The following is a 21,720-nucleotide window of genomic DNA, read 5'->3' as shown; positions in this document are numbered from 1 at the left end:
ACCGGTTAGCGGCGGTGCGGCCGCGTGCCCCGTGGACCACTGATAGCAGCGCGAACAAACAAACGTCTAGCCAACAGTGCTTGCGCTAATGTGTTACACTAGCACGTTCCAGATTGAAACAATGTTGTGCGGCTAATGGGCACATAAGCTTAGATCGTAACAATAAATAACAATGTAGTCTGTGCTTAGATGCAAACGCATGAAAAGTTGTCCATTTTCCTGTAGATTGCTTCAGAAGTCCGGAATATGACTGCTGCTGAAAATTTTAAGGGTTGATTTTGAAAACATAACTTGAACTAATAAGCTCACGAATTTGTTAGGGTAACCGATATACCACGAACAAGCAAACGGAGTGTGGGCCATCCGTCAACGCACTGGCACGACGACCTAAAGCAGGTTGCCGGTAGTGGCTAGATGACAGAAGGATGTCAAATTGTTGCAGCGCTCCCTGGGAGAGCCCTGTCCACCAAAGGATATGACTATGTACTGACTGATGATGATGACAATGTCCGCTTTCTTTCGATAAAATTAATGTTGTTTCTAGGATTTTTACGTAAATATTAACCCCCTTATTCATAGAGAAGTTACAGAACGTTTTAACTAATAAACTGTTTTGTCCCTCTACGACAAAGAACAATTTGTTCTTTGACAGAGAGGGACAAAACAGTTTTTTAGTTAAAACGTATTGTAACTTTTCTATGAATAAGGGGGTAAGTTTCTACATCTATTAATCGATTTTCCAAATCATCTTCGTAGGAAACCGAAACCATCATGACTCAGAACTATAAACCCGCGCATTCTTGCTGAATCAGGTTAATACACCTAGCAATTTTTCATTCATTAGGGCGACGTTAAAAAAAGCTTAAGCAGACGATGATAAGCGTTCTTAATTACTTTATTATTGTGGTGAGACACATCGAATGTGGCGGGAGTGATAAGAGAACTGGATACAACCGGCGAAGTCTGCGGCCGCAGGGGGCCGCGCACACTGGCGCAAGTCTAGTATGTACACACACACACACACATGCAAGGAGTCAGTCTGATAACCGATAACGCTGCTTCAAGTCGCTTCGACCTACTCGTACTACAGCTACACACACACACACATACACAAAGTACACACTTTTAGCTCAAATTGTCTTCTCGGCACATGATGTGCACAAATCACTGTCCTAGTAATTAAGGCGAATCATTGTACACTTGTGGGACTTCTTTTTGTATTGGTTGCCTGTGGTTATTCGTCTTTGGGGTGTCATTTTAACAAAATGGTTAACACAACTACGTTGCTCTATAGCATGAGATTTGATAAGATAATACGTTAAATAGCGTACACGTGCAAATTAACACATGCAATGATATAATCAACCATGGGTATTACATATTTTAGCTAAGTAAAGTACCTAAGTATAGGAATAGATATGAGGAATTAATTTATTCAAAACACTGCAACATTAATTTGAGACTGGGTCTCTAAAGCACTAAGCTTTGTAGTAATAAAAAAAACGCGAATTTCAAAAAGTGGTAGAATAAAAGCGGTCCAGAAAGATCCCCTGAGTTACCCCCTTTCGGCTCTGTTTACCACTTTTGCGACACCATGTACATAGGAGATAAATCATTATTTTAATATGTCTCTGGTATTTTGTGCATGCCAGGATTTTGATGTGGATATAGGTAATCCCAGACAGGTTTAGACCTTATCACGGTAAGGAAGTCTGGGCATCTATCTTTAGAATCTTTTATTGTAGATAGTCGGTATAAATCTAAATTTGTAAAGATAAAAAGAATATCATGCTATCACCAAACCACGAGTAATGTTGCTATGATTGAGATCATGCTATCAGGGAGTGCTAAGCATGCTAAAGTTAGGTGAAACCACCTCAGTAGGTAATATAAGAACAGTTTAATATTGATTGATAGCTCGATAAGTCGGTAGGTGCCCTAAGGTGAGCAGTGATCAGCTCATGCTTTGGGCGTGATCTTATTGGACGGATTAATTTCTAACTCTTTTGATTTCTAATGATCATTTTAATAAAAACTTCATTCGTTATGTTGAAAATTTACATTACACTTTTTACATCTCTATAAGTTGGTACCTACCAGGCAAGCCAAATATATCAGTCGGGTGAAACACAGGGTCTCCCATAAATAATGGACCAATGGAAAGGGGGTCAACCTGAATATCCAGCAGGTGTATAATTTAATAAAATTGCGTAAGAATTTATTGCAACATTGATATCCTTTTTGCGCAGTTATGGCCTTATCTCGTCTGGACTTCACTTTCCTATCGTCACGAGATTAGACTACTGACTCAGCGCTCTCAAGTAGTGCCTACATGTAGTACCTGGAACTATATAATTACTTGTTGTTACTGTAAAATTGTGTGATCCGAAAAATAAACTTGAGCATGGTTCCAACAGAAAACTGGCGATAGATATTATTTTTAAGAATTCATGACTACTAAATATACCAAACGCATTAGATCTAAAGTTTTCTCTAGCATCTATCTACGTCTAGAGTACCTGATAGAGCGTTTGTTTAAAGTCCATTAGCAATGTTCGAGGTACTAGAACAGTAACCAGTAAGAGGTCGGCTGGATGACAGTATCGGCTACCCCCTGACCCTCCCAGTATCGAGCCGGTACAAACCGGAGCGCGGCCGCGGCCGGCGGCTCAGATAAGCCGTCCGCGATGCCAAACGCAAACGCCGTATCACTCCACTCCACACCAAGCGAATCCCACCTCTATTGTTTCAACCCTACTGCGAAAATAAACCAAATTGGGATAAGTCAATTAACTAGGCACAAAAAACTCGATCGTGTTTGTTGTTGTGAATTTAGAAAAGTTTCCGATAGGCGCGGGCGCGGGGGGCGGCGGATTCGCAGGGGACTCGTCTTATCAACGCGTTGAGGTTTTATAAAAGCGGTCGGGCGGCGCGGTGGGCATCATTGTGAGGCTAGCGTTCGTGGTGACAAGTTGAGAGAATAGTGATATACATAGTAGTTCGATAATGTTGGTGTTTCCGCACTGGAGACCGGAGGGTCCGGTGGAGGCGTGCCGCGGGCTGCGCTGGGCGCCGCCGGAGCGGTTCGCGTCCTACATTGCGCGCCCGCTGGCTCAGCCGGCTATTGTCTACAACACTTTACCGCTTCAGGTGTGAATTTTTGACATTCTTTTTTAGGATTCTCAATTATCTGCTTTCTTTTTCTACCCAATATTTAGACCGTAATTTTTTTTGACCATCCCTTAATTTCCCCAAATCAAAATATTTCTGGCATAACTTTCAACCAACAATCCTCAGCACATACCCACCAATACTCCCTCTCTATCTCTTTCACACTAACCACCCCATCTCCCCTCAGAGTTCAGACGAGGAGTCATCACCAGGCGAGGAGGTGTGCGGGTGGCGCGGCTGCGGCGCGCGTGTCGCCGGTGTGGCGCGGCTGTCGGCGCATGTGGCGCGGGCGCACGCGCAGCCCAGAGCTGATGGGCTGTTCTACTGCGGATGGGAGGACTGCGCGCGGCCGAATCGGGGGTTTAATGCTCGGTTAGTTATATGGTTTTTGTAATATTCGGTCATAGTAGGTACCTAATCATTGGTACAGATAGACTGGAGAGACTCAATATATTGAACATTTTAAATTATACTTTATGGAGTACCTAATACCCAGCTGGCTAAAAAAGCAAACATAAGGTTCTTTAGAAAGCTACATCAAATCTAAATTATATTAAAAAATATATAAATTTCTGCATTGATATATATGCACAGTAAAAAGTATATTAAAACAAATGACATTCGTAAAAACTAAAACAATATTTTTTACCCATGAACCCCACTCTAACAGCCCTCTCTTATTTGTCAACAGCTACAAGATGCTAGTCCACGTGCGCACGCACACCAACGAGCGCCCTCACACGTGCACGCAGTGCAACAAGAGCTTCTCCCGTGCAGAGAACCTCAAGATCCACCTGCGGAGCCACTCGGGGGAGAAGCCCTACGCCTGCCCCTACCAGGGCTGCGGGAAGGCCTACTCCAACTCCAGTGACCGCTTCAAGCACACCAGGACACATACCGTAGACAAGCCGTATTGTTGTAAGGTACCAGGATGCAGCAAACGCTACACCGACCCGTCCAGCCTGAGAAAACACGTCAAGACCTACAAGCACTTCGTACCTAAGGAATCCCCGAGATCCTCCGACAACAGCAGAGAAGCATCCCCGTATTCAGACGTGGACAGTTCCACGTATCAGACGCATTTACCTTACCACAGTCCGCAAAGAACGATGTCTCCTGTCCAATTCAGTTCGGTGCCGTCCATCGCTGCGTCTTCACCCAGCAGATACCCGTCCGCCGTCGAACGAGTCACGTACAGCCCTCTGGAGCCACCAATGTACGCGCTACGAGTGCCCACGTATGAAATGTCGTACACTGAATACAGCCAAATGTATGAGCACGCGTACAGAAGCTATTATTCTACAGGCATTGACTACCCCATGTTGAGGTCACCTGAGAAAGTTTATACGTTTGATGACGTCCCAATGACTGAGGTCAAATTGACTGAGAGACAAGACTTGATGTACAGCCCTATAGAAGTTGAGGAGATGCCTTTAAATTTAAAATGCGTGAAGCAAGCCGACAGAAATCCTATGGAAGAGTTAGTGAGAAGAGACTTGCCCTTAGATTTAAGCACTAAAAGTTAGTTTTAAGAATCGTATTAAATTATTTACTTTTTACACTACTTTCTCGTTTTATTCCTATAAGGTATATTGCCATTTAGGTAGTTTGATAGTATGTATATTTACCATGAATGTTAAGTTTAAGTTTAAACAAAAACAATTCAAAAGACAAGAAAGAAAACTTTTATCATTGATAAACGAGAATCATGTTCACATACCAAGTCATGAAAACAAAGGAAAATGAATCTAATTTGCCAATTCATTACACCGTGCAGTAATGTACGATAGTCCGCCGCCGCTATCTGAGAACAAGCAGAGATGACGCGGCTCAGAGTTGTGCAAATTTGCACACCGTATCTGCGCCTATTGTCAAATCATTGCTCTTGTGTGCTCGCCAAATACCGGCGGCAAAAACATCATCCTTATCAGGTACAACCAGCAGTTTTTCTGCGTTAGATTGTTATTAAAACGATGGCTAAGCAAAAATTAACTTGCCTTTGGAGACAACATGTCTGTCTCATTTCACCTTACGAGACAAACAATAAATTAAAGAAACGAATCTGCATTATTTATGAAAGGCCGATTTATTATTTATAAGTTTGTACAAAGATACAAGGATATAATAAGGAACACTTAGATGTAATTTTACTTATACACAATACTCGTATCATAGTACAAGGTACAAGTCCGGATAAGGTTACAAATATAACAAACAAATATTATCTTCTAATTCCTCGATTAACCTGCTTATAGTTTCCGCATGAATACTCGTAGAAAAGAAACCCTTAAGATAACGCGCGATATTCAGCTATTAATGTATGTACCTTTTAGACTTAGAGCAATTTTATGTTGTTGCATGTCGTGAAGTCCTTTGACGCGATGTTGGACTCTAATAGTTACAATCATGTAAAAAATGGTTCCTCATTAATTTATGAAAGACTACGTTTTTACATTCAGGGTCTTCCCCCAACATTGCTTTCCAAAGTTGCTTCCACTGGCGGATATCTAGACTCGTCCTTCGACCCTGACATTGAACTATAAAGCTACCAGTAATAGGATACCTTAAAGCGGGTTTAGGGCTGGTACAAAATCTACGATGCGACGTCGCTTCACAAAAAACTGCGACGGTTTTGACAGTTTTTCAGGGCAATTGCTTGATTAAGCAATTTTTTGCGATGCGATCGCAGTTTTGTGTACAAGTCCTTATGCCCTCGTGTGTCATATCCTTCCACACGATATATACAGGGTGTTGCAAAAAGGGTATCTAAGCCCTACGGAACCTACATGTGCAATATGGTACATCTAAGCCCGAAACTAAAATCAGAATTTCAAAAGTCACGTGACCAAAATAGTTTCTATGGAAAATTATAATTAAATAATTAAAGTTTTCGGCTTAGTATACCCTTTTTTCAACACCCTGTATAGATCTCAACTGCTACCAGTATCTTGGATCGTGTACCTTTCAACTATGATATTGCGAGCAGCTTCTCCCACTGAGCTCTAGACCTACCACAAGGTGTACCTCTAAGCACGCACGATGGCGGCCATGCCATCGGCGATGGTGCCGAGCGCGGCGAGGTCCTTGCGAGCCGTCTCCATGAGGTGCGCCATGCCGCGCTGCTGCAGCACCAGGAACTGCTTTAGGTCTTCTTGTGCGCCTGTGGGGGGAGGTGTTAGTTAGTATATGAGGAGCTAAAGAACTGGTAAGCAGTGGGGATAGACAGGTTTCGAGTGCATGGAAAAGTTGTCACTTTTTTAGCTGTATTGGTTACTATCACTATATTCGGGGAACTACTCTATCCATTGGAGCCGGTACATCCCGTTGATAAACAATAAGAGTTTATCAGGTCCTGTGTTTTGACCTCATAAAACTGGTGGGCAGGTTCATCCCCTAATTATAACTAGGTATACTTACAATCTTACAAAATAATAGTGAATTCATCAGCAAGATGGTAAAGCGGAAATGTATTCGCAGAAATCGCAAAAATCATACCTATAAATGCAATGTTTGCGCAATTTTAAGTTATGTCAGGCAGGACTAAAATAAGAATGAGTTACATATCTGTAGAATGTCAATAATCTCACCAGGGTCGAGATGGTAGCGCTCCTGGGGCCCGCCGGCGCTGGCGCTGCGCTGCAGCCGCACGGCGCACAGCAGCTCGTTCAGCCGACCCTGCGGGAGCAACACTCTAGTTAGCTCACTCTTTATAAGGGAATATAATAATATGGATCCTGTAATTATTTGGATTATAGGCCAACAACACTCTAGTTAGTTAACTCTAATAAAGCTAGGGGAATATTGATCCCGCATTGTTTTGATTTGAACCCATTGATTGATATAAGGTTAACAAAATAAAAAATATATATTGGTGATGGTGTAAGTAACCACTGCAATTCTACACCATTTCCTTAGAGCATAGTTTAGAAGAATATAATGATGTCGATTCTGAAGGCAAAAATTATAATTCTAGAGCCGTCAAAACCTTAATTTATTTTAAATTCGACTCTATGAGTGTTCCGGTAAATTTAATTTTATGCTAACGAAATGTTTAGTTTGACAGCGTTAAAATTAGAATTTCTGCCTTTAGAATCGACATCAATATCTCCTTCTAAACTATGCTCTAAGGAAATGGTGTAGCATAGCAGTGGTTCATTTATGCAAGTCATCCTCCCTGCAGTACCTATGTATCTATCAACATATATTAGCTGTATACTATATATAACCCGTGTATAACCATAGTGTAAGCATGTATCTTTGTATGTTACTCAACCCATATTTAGCAGTCATTAAACATCTCTTGACTCTAGCGGTCCTCTTTTATTTACTAGTCCAACCATATTCCATGGCGACCTTGCCATGTCGTATTTGGTTCGCGGGATAGACATTCTCAAAAAGTATCGCGCTCGTGTGTGAATAAAATGTTTAAATAATTATATAAATATTACGTGAAAATGGGCAATACTAAATCTACAACACCCGCCCCTCCGCGTCAGGACATTTTGTCACAAATTGGATATTCCAATACTATTACGAATGTGGAACACCCCTTGAAGGAAAATATGACATTATTGTCTTGGACTGTTATGGCTATATTAATTATGCTAGCGCTGTATGCAGTCTACAAAATAATAATCAAGCTGGAGAGGTGCTTGAACCAGCGAGTAGAAGCGATTGCTGATCGACGTCTGGAAGCCCGGTACCGAGGGCGCGAGGAAGCAGCTCGTCGGGTCTCTTCAAGTGTTTGAGTGTTTAAAAAAATATATATATATATATATTTACATATAGTGCTCGTAATATAAATGAATAGTGAAGCGAAACGGTGTTAATAAGTGCGCGTTTACCTCCGCGAACTCGATACTCCCGAACGTAAATGGAATTGTTGCGCATTCCTGACTGATGAACTTTATCACGGTATGATTTTATGGACAATTAATGATAATTAAGGGTATGATTTAATCAAATTGTTTAATTGCATTTATTCTTTATATTATAATTTTACCTATAACGATAAATATAACAGTATAACAATTAAAAAAGTGTTATGGAAAATACTTTAAATGAATACTATGATACTCTTGTGCAGATTAGAAAATATTTAATAAAAAAGGGTAAATCAAGGTACAGTTGTAAAACTACCACAGTTAAATTAGAACAGGCTAATGAAATTGTTAATGAGTGTGAGGATATTATTTTAAATATTTCTGATGAAGAAAAGGGTTTATTTTATGAGTGTACTCAGTTATATAGTAAAATAAGGTCGGTTTATACGGAAATAACTAGTTTGTGTGTTTTGCCTTCTAGTTCTGATTTTTGTTCAGCCACAATGGAGTTTGATTTAAAGTCCGCATGCAGCTTGATCCCGGTGATGGACGGCGAGGAGGCCACTTCCAAGAAAATGATCGATGCTGTCGAGATGTACGCCGGTATGCTGAATGAAACTGGTAAGTCACTTTTGATAACATTTGTACTGAAAAGCAGACTGTCCGAAAACGCAAAATTACGTATTTTGACTCAGTATACTTCAGTTTCGGAATTAATAAAAGATTTAAAAAAGCATTTGTTGGTGAAAAAATCATTTACAGCCATCCAAGCACGTTTACAGCAGGCGACGCAAGGATCAAGGACGATCGACCAATACGGTAGTTATATTGAAAAATTATTCACAGACCTAACCATATCGCAATCCGACGACAATCCCGAGGCTTATGGGGTTCTCAAGCCGCTTAACGAAAAAACGGCTATTAAGAGGTTTTCAGACGGCCTGCGTAGTTCACGGTTAAGTACAATCATAGCCGCCAGGAACTACAGCTCACTATCGGAGGCGATCCAGGCTGCCAAGGACGAGGAGACCATGTCAACGAGTTCCTCGGAAGTGCTACAGTTTTCAGCAACATACAACAGAGGTAGGTCTAAGAATTTTATACAGCAGCGATGTGGATATTCGAATTATAACCGTACACGGGATGCGGCCGAGCAGAATTCTAACGATTTTAGCCGAAACTTTAATAATTACAATCGGAATTACAACGGTCGCGGACGCTTTACGTCATCGTCAGCTGGACCGCAGCGAGGAAACATGCAGAGAGGCCACTCATCATTTCGCGGAAATTATCGCAACCAAAGAAATGTATTCACGGCGCAAGAACAACAAGAACATAGTAGCGATGCCACTACTACAAATGAAAATGAAAGCATAAATAATCAGTTTTTTCGAGACTAACCACGCTATTCTATCTTTTGACGGGTTATCCAGTTTTGTCCCTTTAAGATTAAATAATAAAAAATATTTTTGGCTCATTGATACGGGGGCATCATTATCGGTAATAAGAAAAGAAGTATTGCCACATTCCATTCCCATATATAGAGATGACACTGTCGTCAACGGTATAGGAGGCCAGATTCACTCGTTAGGACATGTTTATTTAAGATTGGTTACAAATGAAAATGATACGTTTGCTCACAAGTTTCATGTTTTTAATAACTTGCCATTAAAGGCAGATGGAATTCTCGGTTTAGATTTCTTGGCTAAGTACGAATCGAAAATTAATCTTCAACAAAATACTTTATCTTTGAACAATAACGGAAAAGAATGTTTATTAGGTATTTGTGAAAAACCAAAATCTTATTCTGATGACGTTTTAGTTCTACCTGCAAGATCCGAATCAATTCATCATATTTATTTAGAAAATGATTTGAAAGAAGATGGTGTAGTATGTGCGAAAGAGTTGAGAAAGGATGTGTTTCTAGCAGGATCAATAGTAAAGCCGCGTTGGGGAAAAATTTCTGTGAAAATACTGAATTTAAGTGAAAATGATATTAGTATACCCGTGTTTACACCTGAAATTCATCTACTATCTGAGTATGAAATCTGTAAATTTAACAAATGTAAACGAAACATGGACAGAGCTAAACAACTTTTAAATAACCTAAAATTAAATCATTTGAATGCCGAAGAACAAAAATCATTACAGTCAATATGCGTTAAATATTGTGATATATTTTTTCTTGATGGAGACAAGTTATCAACGACAAATATTAGTGAAGTGAAGTGATAGTTTTAAAACCAAACACCAGTCCAGTGTATGTAAAACCATATCGGTTACCAGAATCTCAAAAAAGAGAAATTAATAAACAGATAAATAAAATGCTTGAAGATGATATCATAGAAGAATCACAAAGTGACTGGTCCAGTCCTATTTTATTAGTACCTAAAAAAACAGCTTCTGGTGAAGAACAAAAATGGCGTCTTGTAGTGGATTTTAGAAAATTGAATGAAAATGTGGAGGATGATAAGTTTCCACTACCAAACATAACTGAAATACTGGACTCTCTTTCGGGTTCAGTCTACTTTTCCCACCTAGATTTGCAACAAGGTTATTATCAAGTTTCCCTAGCTCCAGATAGTCGTAAGTGCACTGCGTTTACAACTAGCACTGGTCAATATCAAATGAAACGTTTACCAATGGGTCTCAAGACAAGTCCTAGTTCTTTCAGTCGTGTAATGTCAATAGCAATGTCGGGTTTAACATTTGAAAAATGTTTTGTGTATCTGGACGATTTGATAGTTTTTGGAAGAAATTTAGAAATGCATAACAAAAATTTGATAGATGTGTTCGAAAGACTACGAAAAACCAACTTAAAATTAAATCCCGAAAAATGTCAGTTCTTAAAAAAGGAAATACTTTATCTCGGTCATGTAGTTTCTGCTAATGGAGTAGCACCAGATCCAACCAAAATCAGTACTTTACAAAATTATCCAGTCCCAACCACCGCTGAAGAAGTGAAGAGATTTGTTGCATTCTGTAACTATTATAGAAAATTTGTCCCTTCTTTTGCAGATATAACAAGCCCTTTGAATAAGTTGTGTAGAAAAAATGAACAATTTATTTGGACTAAAGATTGCGATGATGCATTTCAAAATTTAAAAATACTCTTAACTACCCCACCTGTTCTTCAATTTCCAGATTTTTCAGAAAATAACGAGTTTGTTATCCAAACAGATGCGTCAGGCACTGCAATTGGAGCTGTATTATGTAATAAAGATTTAAGGCCTATTGCATATGCCAGTAGACCATTAAATAAAGCAGAAAGAAACTACCCCACTATTCAAAAAGAATTAGTTGCTATTGTGTGGGCAGTAAAGTATTTTAGGCCGTATGTTTATGGTAGATTCTTCACAATAATGACAGACCATAGACCGTTGGTTTACCTTTTTGGAATGAAAGATCCATCCAGCCGGTTATTAAAATTCAGATTATTGCTTGAGGAGTATGATTTTAAAATTATTTATATAAAAGGTAAAGATAATGTAGCTGCCGATGCATTATCTAGAATTTGTGTAACATCTGATGAATTGAAGAGTATGAATGATATGATTATGAATGTTATGACTAGGGCACAAAAGAAGAGAATGGAAGGAAAAGATAAAGATGATGAATTGAAGGTCCAAAATGATCTTACTACATCTAGCAACGATTGGCCTAATCAACCAAAAGTTGTGGATATATTGAGAAAACCTTGTGACTCAGTAGAAGTAGTATTAATGACTGGAAAAGAAATATATGCATTAAATAAACAGAATATGATAACAAAGAAAGATGAATATTTAAATTATATTGAAAGTAAAGGAATAATTAGTGTCAATCTTGATTTCAAAGCACAAATGTCGCGAGCCGAGTTTGTGAAGAAATTAAGTTTAATGTGTGAAGATATTGGTATAAAAGAGATATGTATAGTAAAAGATGTTGAAAATGTAAACTTTATTAGAGAAATATGTGAAGAAGTAAATTCAATTAAGGATTGGCCCGGACCACGAATATGCATAATAAGAGGTATAAAGAAAATTATCGACGAGAATGAAAAGAAATTTATTATTAACGACTTCCATTTACTGCCTACCAGTGGCCACTCAGGTATGCGCAGGATGGTAAACAATATAAAGAGACGATATTACTGGCCAGGTATCGAAAAGGACGTCCAAGAATTTATACAAAAATGTACGAAATGTCAAAAAATGAAACATTCTCGTTATATTAAAGAACCGATGCAAATAACAACAACAGCCACATCGGCTTTCGATAAGATATTCTTAGATTTAGTTGGACCTTTAGATAGAGATGACGAAGGAAATTGCTACATTCTTACAGTACAGTGTGAGTTGACCAAATTTATACAGGCATTCCCCATTCAAAATAAAGAAACAGTAACTGTAGCCAAAGAGTTTGTTCAAAATTTTATTTTAAAATTCGGTATTCCTAGGGTTATAGCAACAGATAGAGGCTCGGAGTTCATTTCAGCAACAATGGAACAGGTTTGTAAATTATTAGAAATAGAGAAATTATGTTCCACAGCTTACCATCACCAGTCTATTGGGGCTCTTGAAAATACACACAAACACTTGGGTGCATTTTTAAGAATCCAATGTGACTCTCATCCCGGCACTTGGAGTTACTGGTTACCCTTTTGGACATTTAGTTTTAATAGTACAGTACACACAGAAACTAAATATACTCCGTATGAACTAGTTTTTGGCAAACAATGTAACATTCCTTGTAGAATTAATAATGAAATAGACCCTTTGTATAACATAGATAGTTATCCCTTACAGCTTAAGTATAGATTACAGGTAGCTCTTAAAGATGCTCGAAACAATTTGATTATAAGCAAACAGAAAAGAAAAGAAATGTATGATAAATCTGCTAACCCCATAGTATATGCTAAAGACGATTTGGTTTTGTTAAAGAATGAAACAGGGCGTAAATTAGATCCTTTGTTTGATGGTCCCTATACTGTACTTGAAGATGTAGATTGTAATGTGAAAGTAATCAAGGATGGAAAGGTTCAGTTAGTTCATAAAAATAGGACTAAGCCATATGTAACTATCAAATAATCAATGTTAATCAATATTATAATAATATCTTGTATGCTATAAAAATAATGAAAAATGTATTTTTATTATTTTTTTATGTACCCCCGGAGGTGCAGTACCTATGTATCTATCAACATATATTAGCTGTATACTATATATAACCCGTGTATAACCATAGTGTAAGCATGTATCTTTGTATGTTACTCAACCCATATTTAGCAGTCATTAAACATCTCTTGACTCTAGCGGTCCTCTTTTATTTACTAGTCCAACCATATTCCATCCCTCTGAGGGTAAACCTTCATACTTAAGTCAAGTGAACTGATATCCAAATATGGAAAACATTGGCTTTTAATGAAGGAAACATCTGCCATGCCTATATGTCACACATCTCTCATCTATTACAACTTGTCTCATTCTCCATTAGAATGCAAGAAGATTGTGTCAGTCATATTGCCGCCATAAATATCCACCATTACAATCATTAATACAATGATCGCCCACACATTGTAGTTGTAACGAGATTGTAGCGATAAATAGATGTCTGGAGATACGCGGTACTAGCCTCACCTCACGCAGGTAGATAAGCGGCCACGCGGATAACGAGTGAACGATGGGACAAGGACGCCGCTAATCTATTACGATTCACTAGTGAACTTTATACTATGTACTACTTTAGTTATTAGTGGGAACTTTATACTATGCTACATTTTTGCGGCATTAAATTTTTTATGTGTCAGATTGATGTACCTAATGTGTATTTAACTGACTTTAAAAAATGAAGTGGTTCCACGGGAGGGAATGTATTTTCATGATAAAAGTATACTTAAGTTTTTGTAAACTATTAAACCAGAGGGTATCAACATCAACCCCGCAAACAAAAAAGTACATACTGACCATTGCACACCGTGCGAGTAGTAGACATAATAACGGGGCCCGGGGGGATAGTCTAAATCAGTCTGCCATTTCCATCTTGATTTTTGTTGCTTTATTGATACATATGCATTATGCATGCCTTCCAACCCAATGGACCGAAGAACTTAAAGCTAACCGGTAGTTGCTGGATAAAGAAGGCTGAGGACAAAGTGTTGTGGCGTTCCTTAGCTCGTAGGCAATGTTGGCTTCATTGGCGGATTACGGGCTAATGTAAAACAAGATGTATACTATTGTATACTGACGCGCGCGGGTCGCCTCCTCCTCCTGCGCTATCACTGTGTGTGTTCATACTATACTGTGTTGTATACTGACATTGTTGACGGGCGGCGCGGCGAGGGTTGTTGCCAGCTCGTGCAGGCGCGCGCGGGCCGCCTCCTCCTCCTGCGCTATCACTGTGTGTGTTCATACTATACTGTGTTGTATACTGACATTGTTGACGGGCGGCGCGGCGAGGGTTGTTGCCAGCTCGTGCAGGCGCGCGCGGGCCGCCTCCTCCTCCTGCGCTATCACTGTGTGTGTTCATACTATACTGTGTTGTATACTGACATTGTTGACGGGCGGCGCGGCGAGGGTTGTTGCCAGCTCGTGCAGGCGCGCGCGGGCCGCCTCCTCCTCCTGCGCTACCACTGTGTGTGTTCATACTATACTGTGTTGTATACTGACATTGTTGACGGGCGGCGCGGCAAGGGTTGTTGCCAGCTCGTGCAGGCGCGCGCGGGCCGCCTCCTCCTCCTGCGCTACCACTGTGTGTGTTCATACTATACTGTGTTGTATACTGACATTGTTGACGGGCGGCGCGGCGAGGGTTGTTGCCAGCTCGTGCAGGCGCGCGCGGGCCGCCTCCTCCTCCTGCGCTACCACTGTGTGTGTTCATACTATACTGTGTTGTATACTGACATTGTTGACGGGCGGCGCGGCGAGGGTTGTTGCCAGCTCGTGCAGGCGCGCGCGGGCCGCCTCCTCCTCCTGCGCTATCACTGTGTGTGTTCATACTATACTGTGTTGTATACTGACATTGTTGACGGGCGGCGCGGCGAGGGTTGTTGCCAGCTCGTGCAGGCGCGCGCGGGCCGCCTCCTCCTCCTGCGCTATCACTGTGTGTGTTCATACTATACTGTGTTGTATACTGACATTGTTGACGGGCGGCGCGGCAAGGGTTGTTGCCAGCTCGTGCAGGCGCGCGCGGGCCGCCTCCTCCTCGGCCGTCAGTGACGCGCCCACGCGCCCCGACACCTCCTTCTGCGCAATGACCTGGCGGAGAGAAGGGAATTTAATACACAGTTACAAGATAATTTGTGAGGTATTTCGGGGGGAAAATGCCGTGTGGTTAAGAAAAATGCTGTGAACAGAAGGCGAACACAGCCGGGACTTCATGACGGCGAAACGGATTACGGTATTAATACATCAAATGCCATAAGAGCGTGTCGAGCGTGACATGCGACTTATCGACTTTCCGATAGCCGATGGCGATTGCACGATGAAGGCTGGCCATACAGTTTAATGGCGCTATTACGCAGAGGCCTACTTACATCAATGACCTTATCATGAGTACCTGCAGCAGCGTGTGCCGGGCGGCGTGGTGCGCGGCGGCCAGGCTCGCCAGGCGCGCCGCGGCCCCCGCCCCCCGCGCCCGCAGCGCGTCTAGTTACCTGCAGCAGCGTGTGCCGGGCGGCGTGGTGCGCGGCGGCCAGGCTCGCCAGGCGCGCCGCGGCCCCCGCCCCCCGCGCCCGCAGCGCGTCTAGTTACCTGCAGCAGCGTGTGCCGGGCGGCGTGGTGCGCGGCGGCCAGGCTCGCCAGGCGCGCCGCGGCCCCCGCCCCCCGCGCCCGCAGCGCGTCTAGTTACCTGCAGCAGCGTGTGCCGGGCGGCGTGGTGCGCGGCGGCCAGGCTCGCCAGGCGCGCCGCGGCCCCCGCCCCCCGCGCCCGCAGCGCGTCTAGTTACCTGCAGCAGCGTGTGCCGGGCGGCGTGGTGCGCGGCGGCCAGGCTCGCCAGGCGCGCCACGGCCCCCGCCCCCCGCGCCCGCAGCGCGTCTAGTTACCTGCAGCAGCGTGTGCCGGGCGGCGTGGTGCGCGGCGGCCACGCTCGCCAGGCGCGCCGTGGCCCCCGCCCCCCGCGCCCGCAGCGCGTCTAGTTACCTGCAGCAGCGTGTGCCGGGCGGCGTGGTGCGCGGCGGCCAGGCTCGCCAGGCGCGCCGCGGCCCCCGCCCGCCTGGCTCGCAGCGCGTCCAGCTGCTCGCGCGCCTGCTTCAGGTAGCCGGCCTGCAGCGCCGCCTGCTCCGCCTGGCAGCGCGCGCGGAACTTTATCTGGGGAAGGGGGGAGTCAAGCTGTTATTAGGCAGTGATCTTATTTTGTCAACACTAACAGTTTTGTGTTGCACCGACCTATGCTAAATGCTACATAACCATCGAATACCATAAAAGTTAACTAGACATATTAATACTATCTTATAAGTAAACTAGACAAATACCTCTGAGAATCCTATGATCGGCACCGGGATGTAGTTCTCAGGGTCCGGGTTGTCGGCCTGCGCCTGCTTCCAGAGACGCATGTCGATACCTGCAAAGAATAACAATGCAAATCACATTAATGATTTGGATACTTTAGGTTTAGAAGACCGAGAAGAGAGTATGGTATTTTTAGTGCTCCTATGGAGAGAACTATGTCCAGCAGTGGGCGATTATTGGCTATCTATATAACGAATGTTATTGTTTTTAATAATCTCACCATGCGGCGGGGTCTGCAGGTACTGCGCCAGCATCTGCGGCGTGGGTCTGGTGACGGCGGTGACGGACGCGCAGCCCGCGCCCGCCAGCGCCGCGCGCGCGCCGCCGCTCAGGAAGTTGGCTAGTTCCGTGGACGACACGTGAGTGCCACCGGCGTTGTTGTCCACCACGTAGATTACCACCTGTGAGTATTGCAATTTCAATACTGAAACTGCATTTCTTGTATGACATACAAAAGGGAGTATACTATTATTCTGGCTGATGTTGTTGAGGGGCAGGCAGAATCACTTTAGCTTTAAGAAACGAAAGGACGAACGAACATAACACGAGTCCCGCTAGATATAAACTGTACATTATTGCTGAGTCAGTACATAGAAGATAATACATTGCACATTATGTAAGAGGCTTACAATTTTTTTTGGAAATGCATCTTATAAATCTTATCATCTATTCGTATTATGTAGGTATTTGCATCCATACCTGAGTTTTGGAGTCGGACATAGCCTTAACCGACTCTACATTGACGACGAGGTTGGGCTTGTTGCCGAGCAGGCTGGACAGCGACGTCGTCAGCTGCTGTTGGTTAGTTCTGGAAAAAAATATATAATTTAAATAATCATTCATAACTTTGTATAAAAAAGACATGGGCTATAGCACAATAAACAGTGGAGTCTCAAGTTAACTGATGCAGTTTGTAAACTACTTGGATGCAGTTAGTACCAATCATCGGAGGAATCGAACTCACAGGTTCTGCTCCAGCAGTATCTGAGGCTATATCCCATACCACAGGGAAAGACATCTGATTCAAACAAAAACTACCCTTATTCGAATGTAATAAGGGTTCTGTCAGATGTCTTTCTCGTGGAATGAGGTATAGTGAATAAGTCTCTAGCCACAGAGCCACTGTGCAATCCGCATTTCTTGAGTAAGTTTTTATACTCAATTTATTCTTACATGCAAACCAGCGTCTCTAGCGGTCACAGAAATATAAAAGCAGCTAGTAGGTACCGCTAGAGCGTTCAGGAGCATAATTTATTGAGATAGCTATAGGACAATAACCAGTAGATCCTTAAGTTAATGCTTGCAGGGAAACTAGCTAGGTACCAATCATATAATTATTGTGATAACTAACTTGATACTCTGCTCGGGCTGGTTGAACACGAGCGCGACGTGGCCGTCCTTCTCCCCGCGCGCGCCCAGCTTGGTGTAGCCGACCGCCTTGAAGCGACACAGCGGGTTCTGCTGCGTCAGCGCCAGCGGACTACCTGCCCCGGCCGGGGATCGAACCCGGCACCTCCGGCACTAGTAAATAAGTCTCTAGCCACTGTGACATCCGCATCGCTAGTAGGTATATGTTTTGATACTTAATTTATTTTTATATACAAACCAGCGCCTCTAGTGGTCACTATGATGAAACAAATGACAGATGAAAACATAAACATCCATGAAAGAGGCACCGCTAGATTATTCAGCAGCAAAATTTATTGAGACATGGCCTATAGCACAACAAGCAGTAGAGTCTTATGTTAATGCTTGCAGGTTGTAAACTAGGTACCAATCATTGTAATGACTAACTTGATGCTCTGCTCGGGCTGGTTGAACACGAGTGCGACGTGGCCGTCCTTCTCCCCGCGCGCGCCCAGCTTGGTGTAGCCGACCGCCTTGAAGCGGCACAGCGGGCTCTGCTCCGTCAGCGCCAGCGGTATACCTGCCCCACCTAGGGCACTCTCTAGCTGCTGTGCCATCCGCATTTATAGAGTAAGGTTTTATACTCCTCAATCTATTCTTACAAACCGTGCCTCTACCAAACAATATCAGGAAACAAATGACTGATGAGAACTCAAATCTCTCCGTATCGTAATAAAAGTGATAACTAACTTGATGCTCTGCTCGGGCTGGTTGAACACCAGCGCGACGTGGCCGTCCTTCTCCCCGCGCGCGCCCAGCTTGGTGTAGCCGACCGCCTTGAAGCGGCACAGGGGGTTCTGTTCCGTCAGTTCTAGCGGTGGCGCTGTCTGGCTGTAGTATGCTTTGCCTGGAGAACACAGTGTTCATTAATAAGGGTATGCTTACAAGCTCGGTTGTGGTAGCTTTCAGAGCGGGTATACGGTTACGATAGGAGCATCGCCGAGTGAAGTATCAAGTGTACTTTAGATGCGTCAGACGCTATTTTGAATGACTAATCCTTTACCACGGAGACCAACCCTAGGCACATTCTTGTGTTTGCCACTGACACACTAGATGAAATAAAGCCCCACAGTGAATTCAGGGGCCATGAGCATGGTTAACACCTGAGAAAAAAAATGCTTACAAAATTGCCATATTATATATAGCTTTGTCATACATTTTTAATGAACTAAATCAAAACAAAAGCTTATTAAATCTGCACTAACCGGTGCCCCACTGCGCCTGTATGAGGTTCCACTTGGCGAGCGTCTGGTCGCGCTCGTCGCCGAACACGCTGCAGTTGAACACGGCGGCCACCAGCGCCTCGTGCGCCGACGCCGGGCCCGCCTGCTGCTGCTGCTGCTGTTGCTGGGGGGTGATGTAGGGGTTTATTTATTGTTACTGATTGAAGGGTACTTGTCACTGGACAAGCAACTCTAAACGCCTGATTTCTCCAATAAACCAGATTATGGAACCAATGTGAGATTAAAAATGTCATAGAAAATATATTGTTGTTTTAAGAAATAGTAGACTGACGACCTTAGGCGGGTGGTGGTTGGATGAGGAAGGCTGAGGACCGAGTGTTGTGGCGCTCCTTGGGAGAGGCCTATGTCCAGCAGTGGATGATTATTGGCTGATGATGATGATAAGAAATAGTAACGGAGTTTTGAAAATCTTAGCCTGAGGATGGCCTGGGCGAATCTGTGTTATATGGAGATAATATTGTGCTGTTTTTTTTATTGCATTGGCTTGTTGTGAAACAAAGTTCCGTACCTATTTGAATTTATTATTTTATTTATTTATTTATTTATTTTTGCGTGCATAATTTTATATACTATTCACGAAATACAATGTCTTCTCTTCTTACCTGAGGTTGTTGGCCAAAAGTGTTAGTAGTGCCAAGACCTGTGCCAAATCCACCGAAACCTGTGGCCGCTGGCTTGGCACCGAATGATGACCCAAAAGCAGATCCTGCACCAAATGTTGATCCCCCACCAAAGGTGTTGGCTCCAAGTGTGTTGCCTCCCAGTGTGTTGGCGCCAAGGGTGTTAGTTCCACCGAACGCTGGTGCAGTGCTGCCAAAAGTTGATGTCCCACCGAATGGTGCTGCAGCACCGAAGGTACTTGTGCCAAATCCACCACTGGTGCCAAAACCTGCAGGAAAAACTGTGTTATATATCTTATTTATCAGAAATAGCCTAGATTTGGAAATTTCATAAAAAATATTACATTCAGAGCAAGTGGTATAGTGGTGTAATAACATAATAAAAAATCATTCATTTCTAAGTGATAATATACATCTAAACCACATTTTCTTGATATAGGAATACAAAATTTTATTAAACTACAAATACCTGTAGTAGGCTTAGCTGCAGTGGTCCCGAACCCCCCTCCCCCAAACAGCGAGGGTGCCGACGAGGCCGCCGGAGCACCCAGGGTGCCAAACGGTGCAGCTGAAATTAATGTACAAATATTTCATTATTTATTTATTAAAAAGTTATAATTATAGCTAAAATATTTATGTATCAGTACACCTGCATGAGGTTAAGTAGGAGAAAGAACAATGTGAATTTTATGCATACAAAGAAATAGATCTAACAATACTTTATTGCTACACTCATACAAAAGTTACTGTTGGTGTATCAGTGTCACCAGAGCTGCTTGACTCGGAAGTGTACTTTTATTGTTCTGGGACAAAACCATTTACGGTTTGAATAAAAACTTAGCAGGTAAAAAACAAATAATTTGAGTCCAAAAGAAGAAATACCTGTGCTGGTGTTTGCACCAAATCCACTAAAACCTGACGAGGTAGAGGCTGTGGTGGCACCGAACCCGCTGAAACCAGCCTGGCTTGTTGTGGCCGTATTTGTACTGCCAAACCCGAAGCTTGCTGAAACCAAACCACTCTAAATTCAGAAAACCTAAAGATTAGCTGTTTATAATAACACGGTAGATAAGCTATTATGATCATAACTTTATTTGGCATAACAGTTGGTAATTGGTTTGTACATATAAATGTAACTGGAGGGTTATAACATTGTAATAACATGTAGTAATTGTAGTAACAACACAAGTTGTTACTACAATTATTTTAGAGTTATGAATTTTTGGCTATACTTTCAAGACAGTGCCACTCTATTCACTTATTACAATTGCTGAAGAATTCTAAACTATCTAAAAACTCATAAAATTATCGAACAACAATCAGTAAAGTTAAAGTACATAGTAACTTACGTTTGGCGGCACTTCCAAAGCTGTTGTTTTGCGTGTTGGCAGTAGAACCAAATGAGAACGACATCGTTGATCTATTTATTTAAATTTCTGTGATCTATACCAAGGTATCTATAATTTAGTTTCTGTTTGTATTGTTGAATTCCAATTTAATTTTTTAACCAAAACACCGACTCAAACACAAAAATGTGTACTTTTTTGGTTTGACAGTTGACACTTTGACTTGACGGGCCGTTATTATTTTGCGGTTGATATTATGGTTCTGTGACGTTATTTGACTGTAGAAATAGCTCAGAATAATAATAGCGGGTCAGGGGACCTAGCTCACCTAGCCTAGATCAAGTACTTATGTTCCTTGGCCTAGATTGTTTAGCGATGCGTAAATTTACTTTTATTTACTCTTTAAATCCTTAAACCATGAACCATGGCTTACTGGAAATATGAGCATGAGTCCTTATTATATGGTGAATGTAGTCAAAAGAGAGTCAAAATATCCAATAGCCTATTGTACCACATCTGCTACTGCTATGCGGCGCTTGGCTCCCCAGCTCCCGCTTAGCCACGTACCTACATGACCCAACTGCCTGAGACCACCACCGGTACACTAAACGCCGAGCATATA

General features: G+C 42.4%; 2 protein-coding genes across 2 annotated transcripts; one reads left to right on the top strand and one right to left on the bottom strand.

Moving 5' to 3' along the window:
• Nucleotides 1–2,934: 2,934 nt before the first annotated feature.
• Nucleotides 2,935–4,735, top strand: LOC105386129 (zinc finger protein GLIS2 homolog). The gene is made up of 3 exons (XM_011556629.3): nucleotides 2,935–3,150; nucleotides 3,359–3,543; nucleotides 3,863–4,735. Exons 1-3 carry the CDS (start codon nucleotides 3,007–3,009, stop codon nucleotides 4,695–4,697), a joined length of 1,164 nt encoding a protein of 387 aa, XP_011554931.3. The 5' UTR covers nucleotides 2,935–3,006; the 3' UTR covers nucleotides 4,698–4,735.
• Nucleotides 4,736–5,234: 499 nt separating this feature from the next.
• LOC105386171 (probable nucleoporin Nup54) lies at nucleotides 5,235–21,327 on the bottom strand. The gene is made up of 14 exons (XM_048625825.1): nucleotides 21,102–21,327; nucleotides 20,635–20,757; nucleotides 20,222–20,320; nucleotides 19,735–20,021; nucleotides 19,094–19,235; nucleotides 18,579–18,735; nucleotides 17,181–17,289; nucleotides 16,702–16,882; nucleotides 16,445–16,533; nucleotides 16,113–16,280; nucleotides 15,110–15,229; nucleotides 6,759–6,846; nucleotides 6,094–6,331; nucleotides 5,235–5,913 (listed from the first exon to the last, which is right to left on the bottom strand). The coding sequence occupies exons 1-13, from the start codon at nucleotides 21,163–21,165 to the stop codon at nucleotides 6,198–6,200; spliced, it is 1,761 nt and encodes a 586-aa protein (XP_048481782.1). The 5' UTR covers nucleotides 21,166–21,327; the 3' UTR covers nucleotides 5,235–5,913; nucleotides 6,094–6,197.
• Nucleotides 21,328–21,720: the final 393 nt, after the last annotated feature.

Source organism: Plutella xylostella, chromosome 15 (genome assembly GCF_932276165.1).
Source record: "Plutella xylostella chromosome 15, ilPluXylo3.1, whole genome shotgun sequence".
In the NCBI taxonomy this organism is placed as follows: domain Eukaryota; kingdom Metazoa; phylum Arthropoda; class Insecta; order Lepidoptera; family Plutellidae; genus Plutella; species Plutella xylostella.
Note: the sequence above shows the minus strand (reverse complement) of the source record. Positions and strands in the feature narration are given on the sequence as shown.

Coding starts and splice junctions, on each gene's coding strand:
- LOC105386171 (XM_048625825.1), bottom strand. CDS start 21,165: ATGTCGTTCTCATTTGGTTCTACTGCCAACACGCAAAACAACAGCTTT. Junction 18,736..19,093: donor ACAGGCGCAGTGGGGCACCG/GTTAGTGCAGAT, acceptor TGTGTTCTCCAG/GCAAAGCATACTACAGCCAG. Junction 6,332..6,758: donor GCGCTACCATCTCGACCCTG/GTGAGATTATTG, acceptor CTCCCCCCACAG/GCGCACAAGAAGACCTAAAG.
- LOC105386129 (XM_011556629.3), top strand. CDS start 3,007: ATGTTGGTGTTTCCGCACTGGAGACCGGAGGGTCCGGTGGAGGCGTGC. Junction 3,151..3,358: donor ACAACACTTTACCGCTTCAG/GTGTGAATTTTT, acceptor ATCTCCCCTCAG/AGTTCAGACGAGGAGTCATC. Junction 3,544..3,862: donor AATCGGGGGTTTAATGCTCG/GTTAGTTATATG, acceptor ATTTGTCAACAG/CTACAAGATGCTAGTCCACG.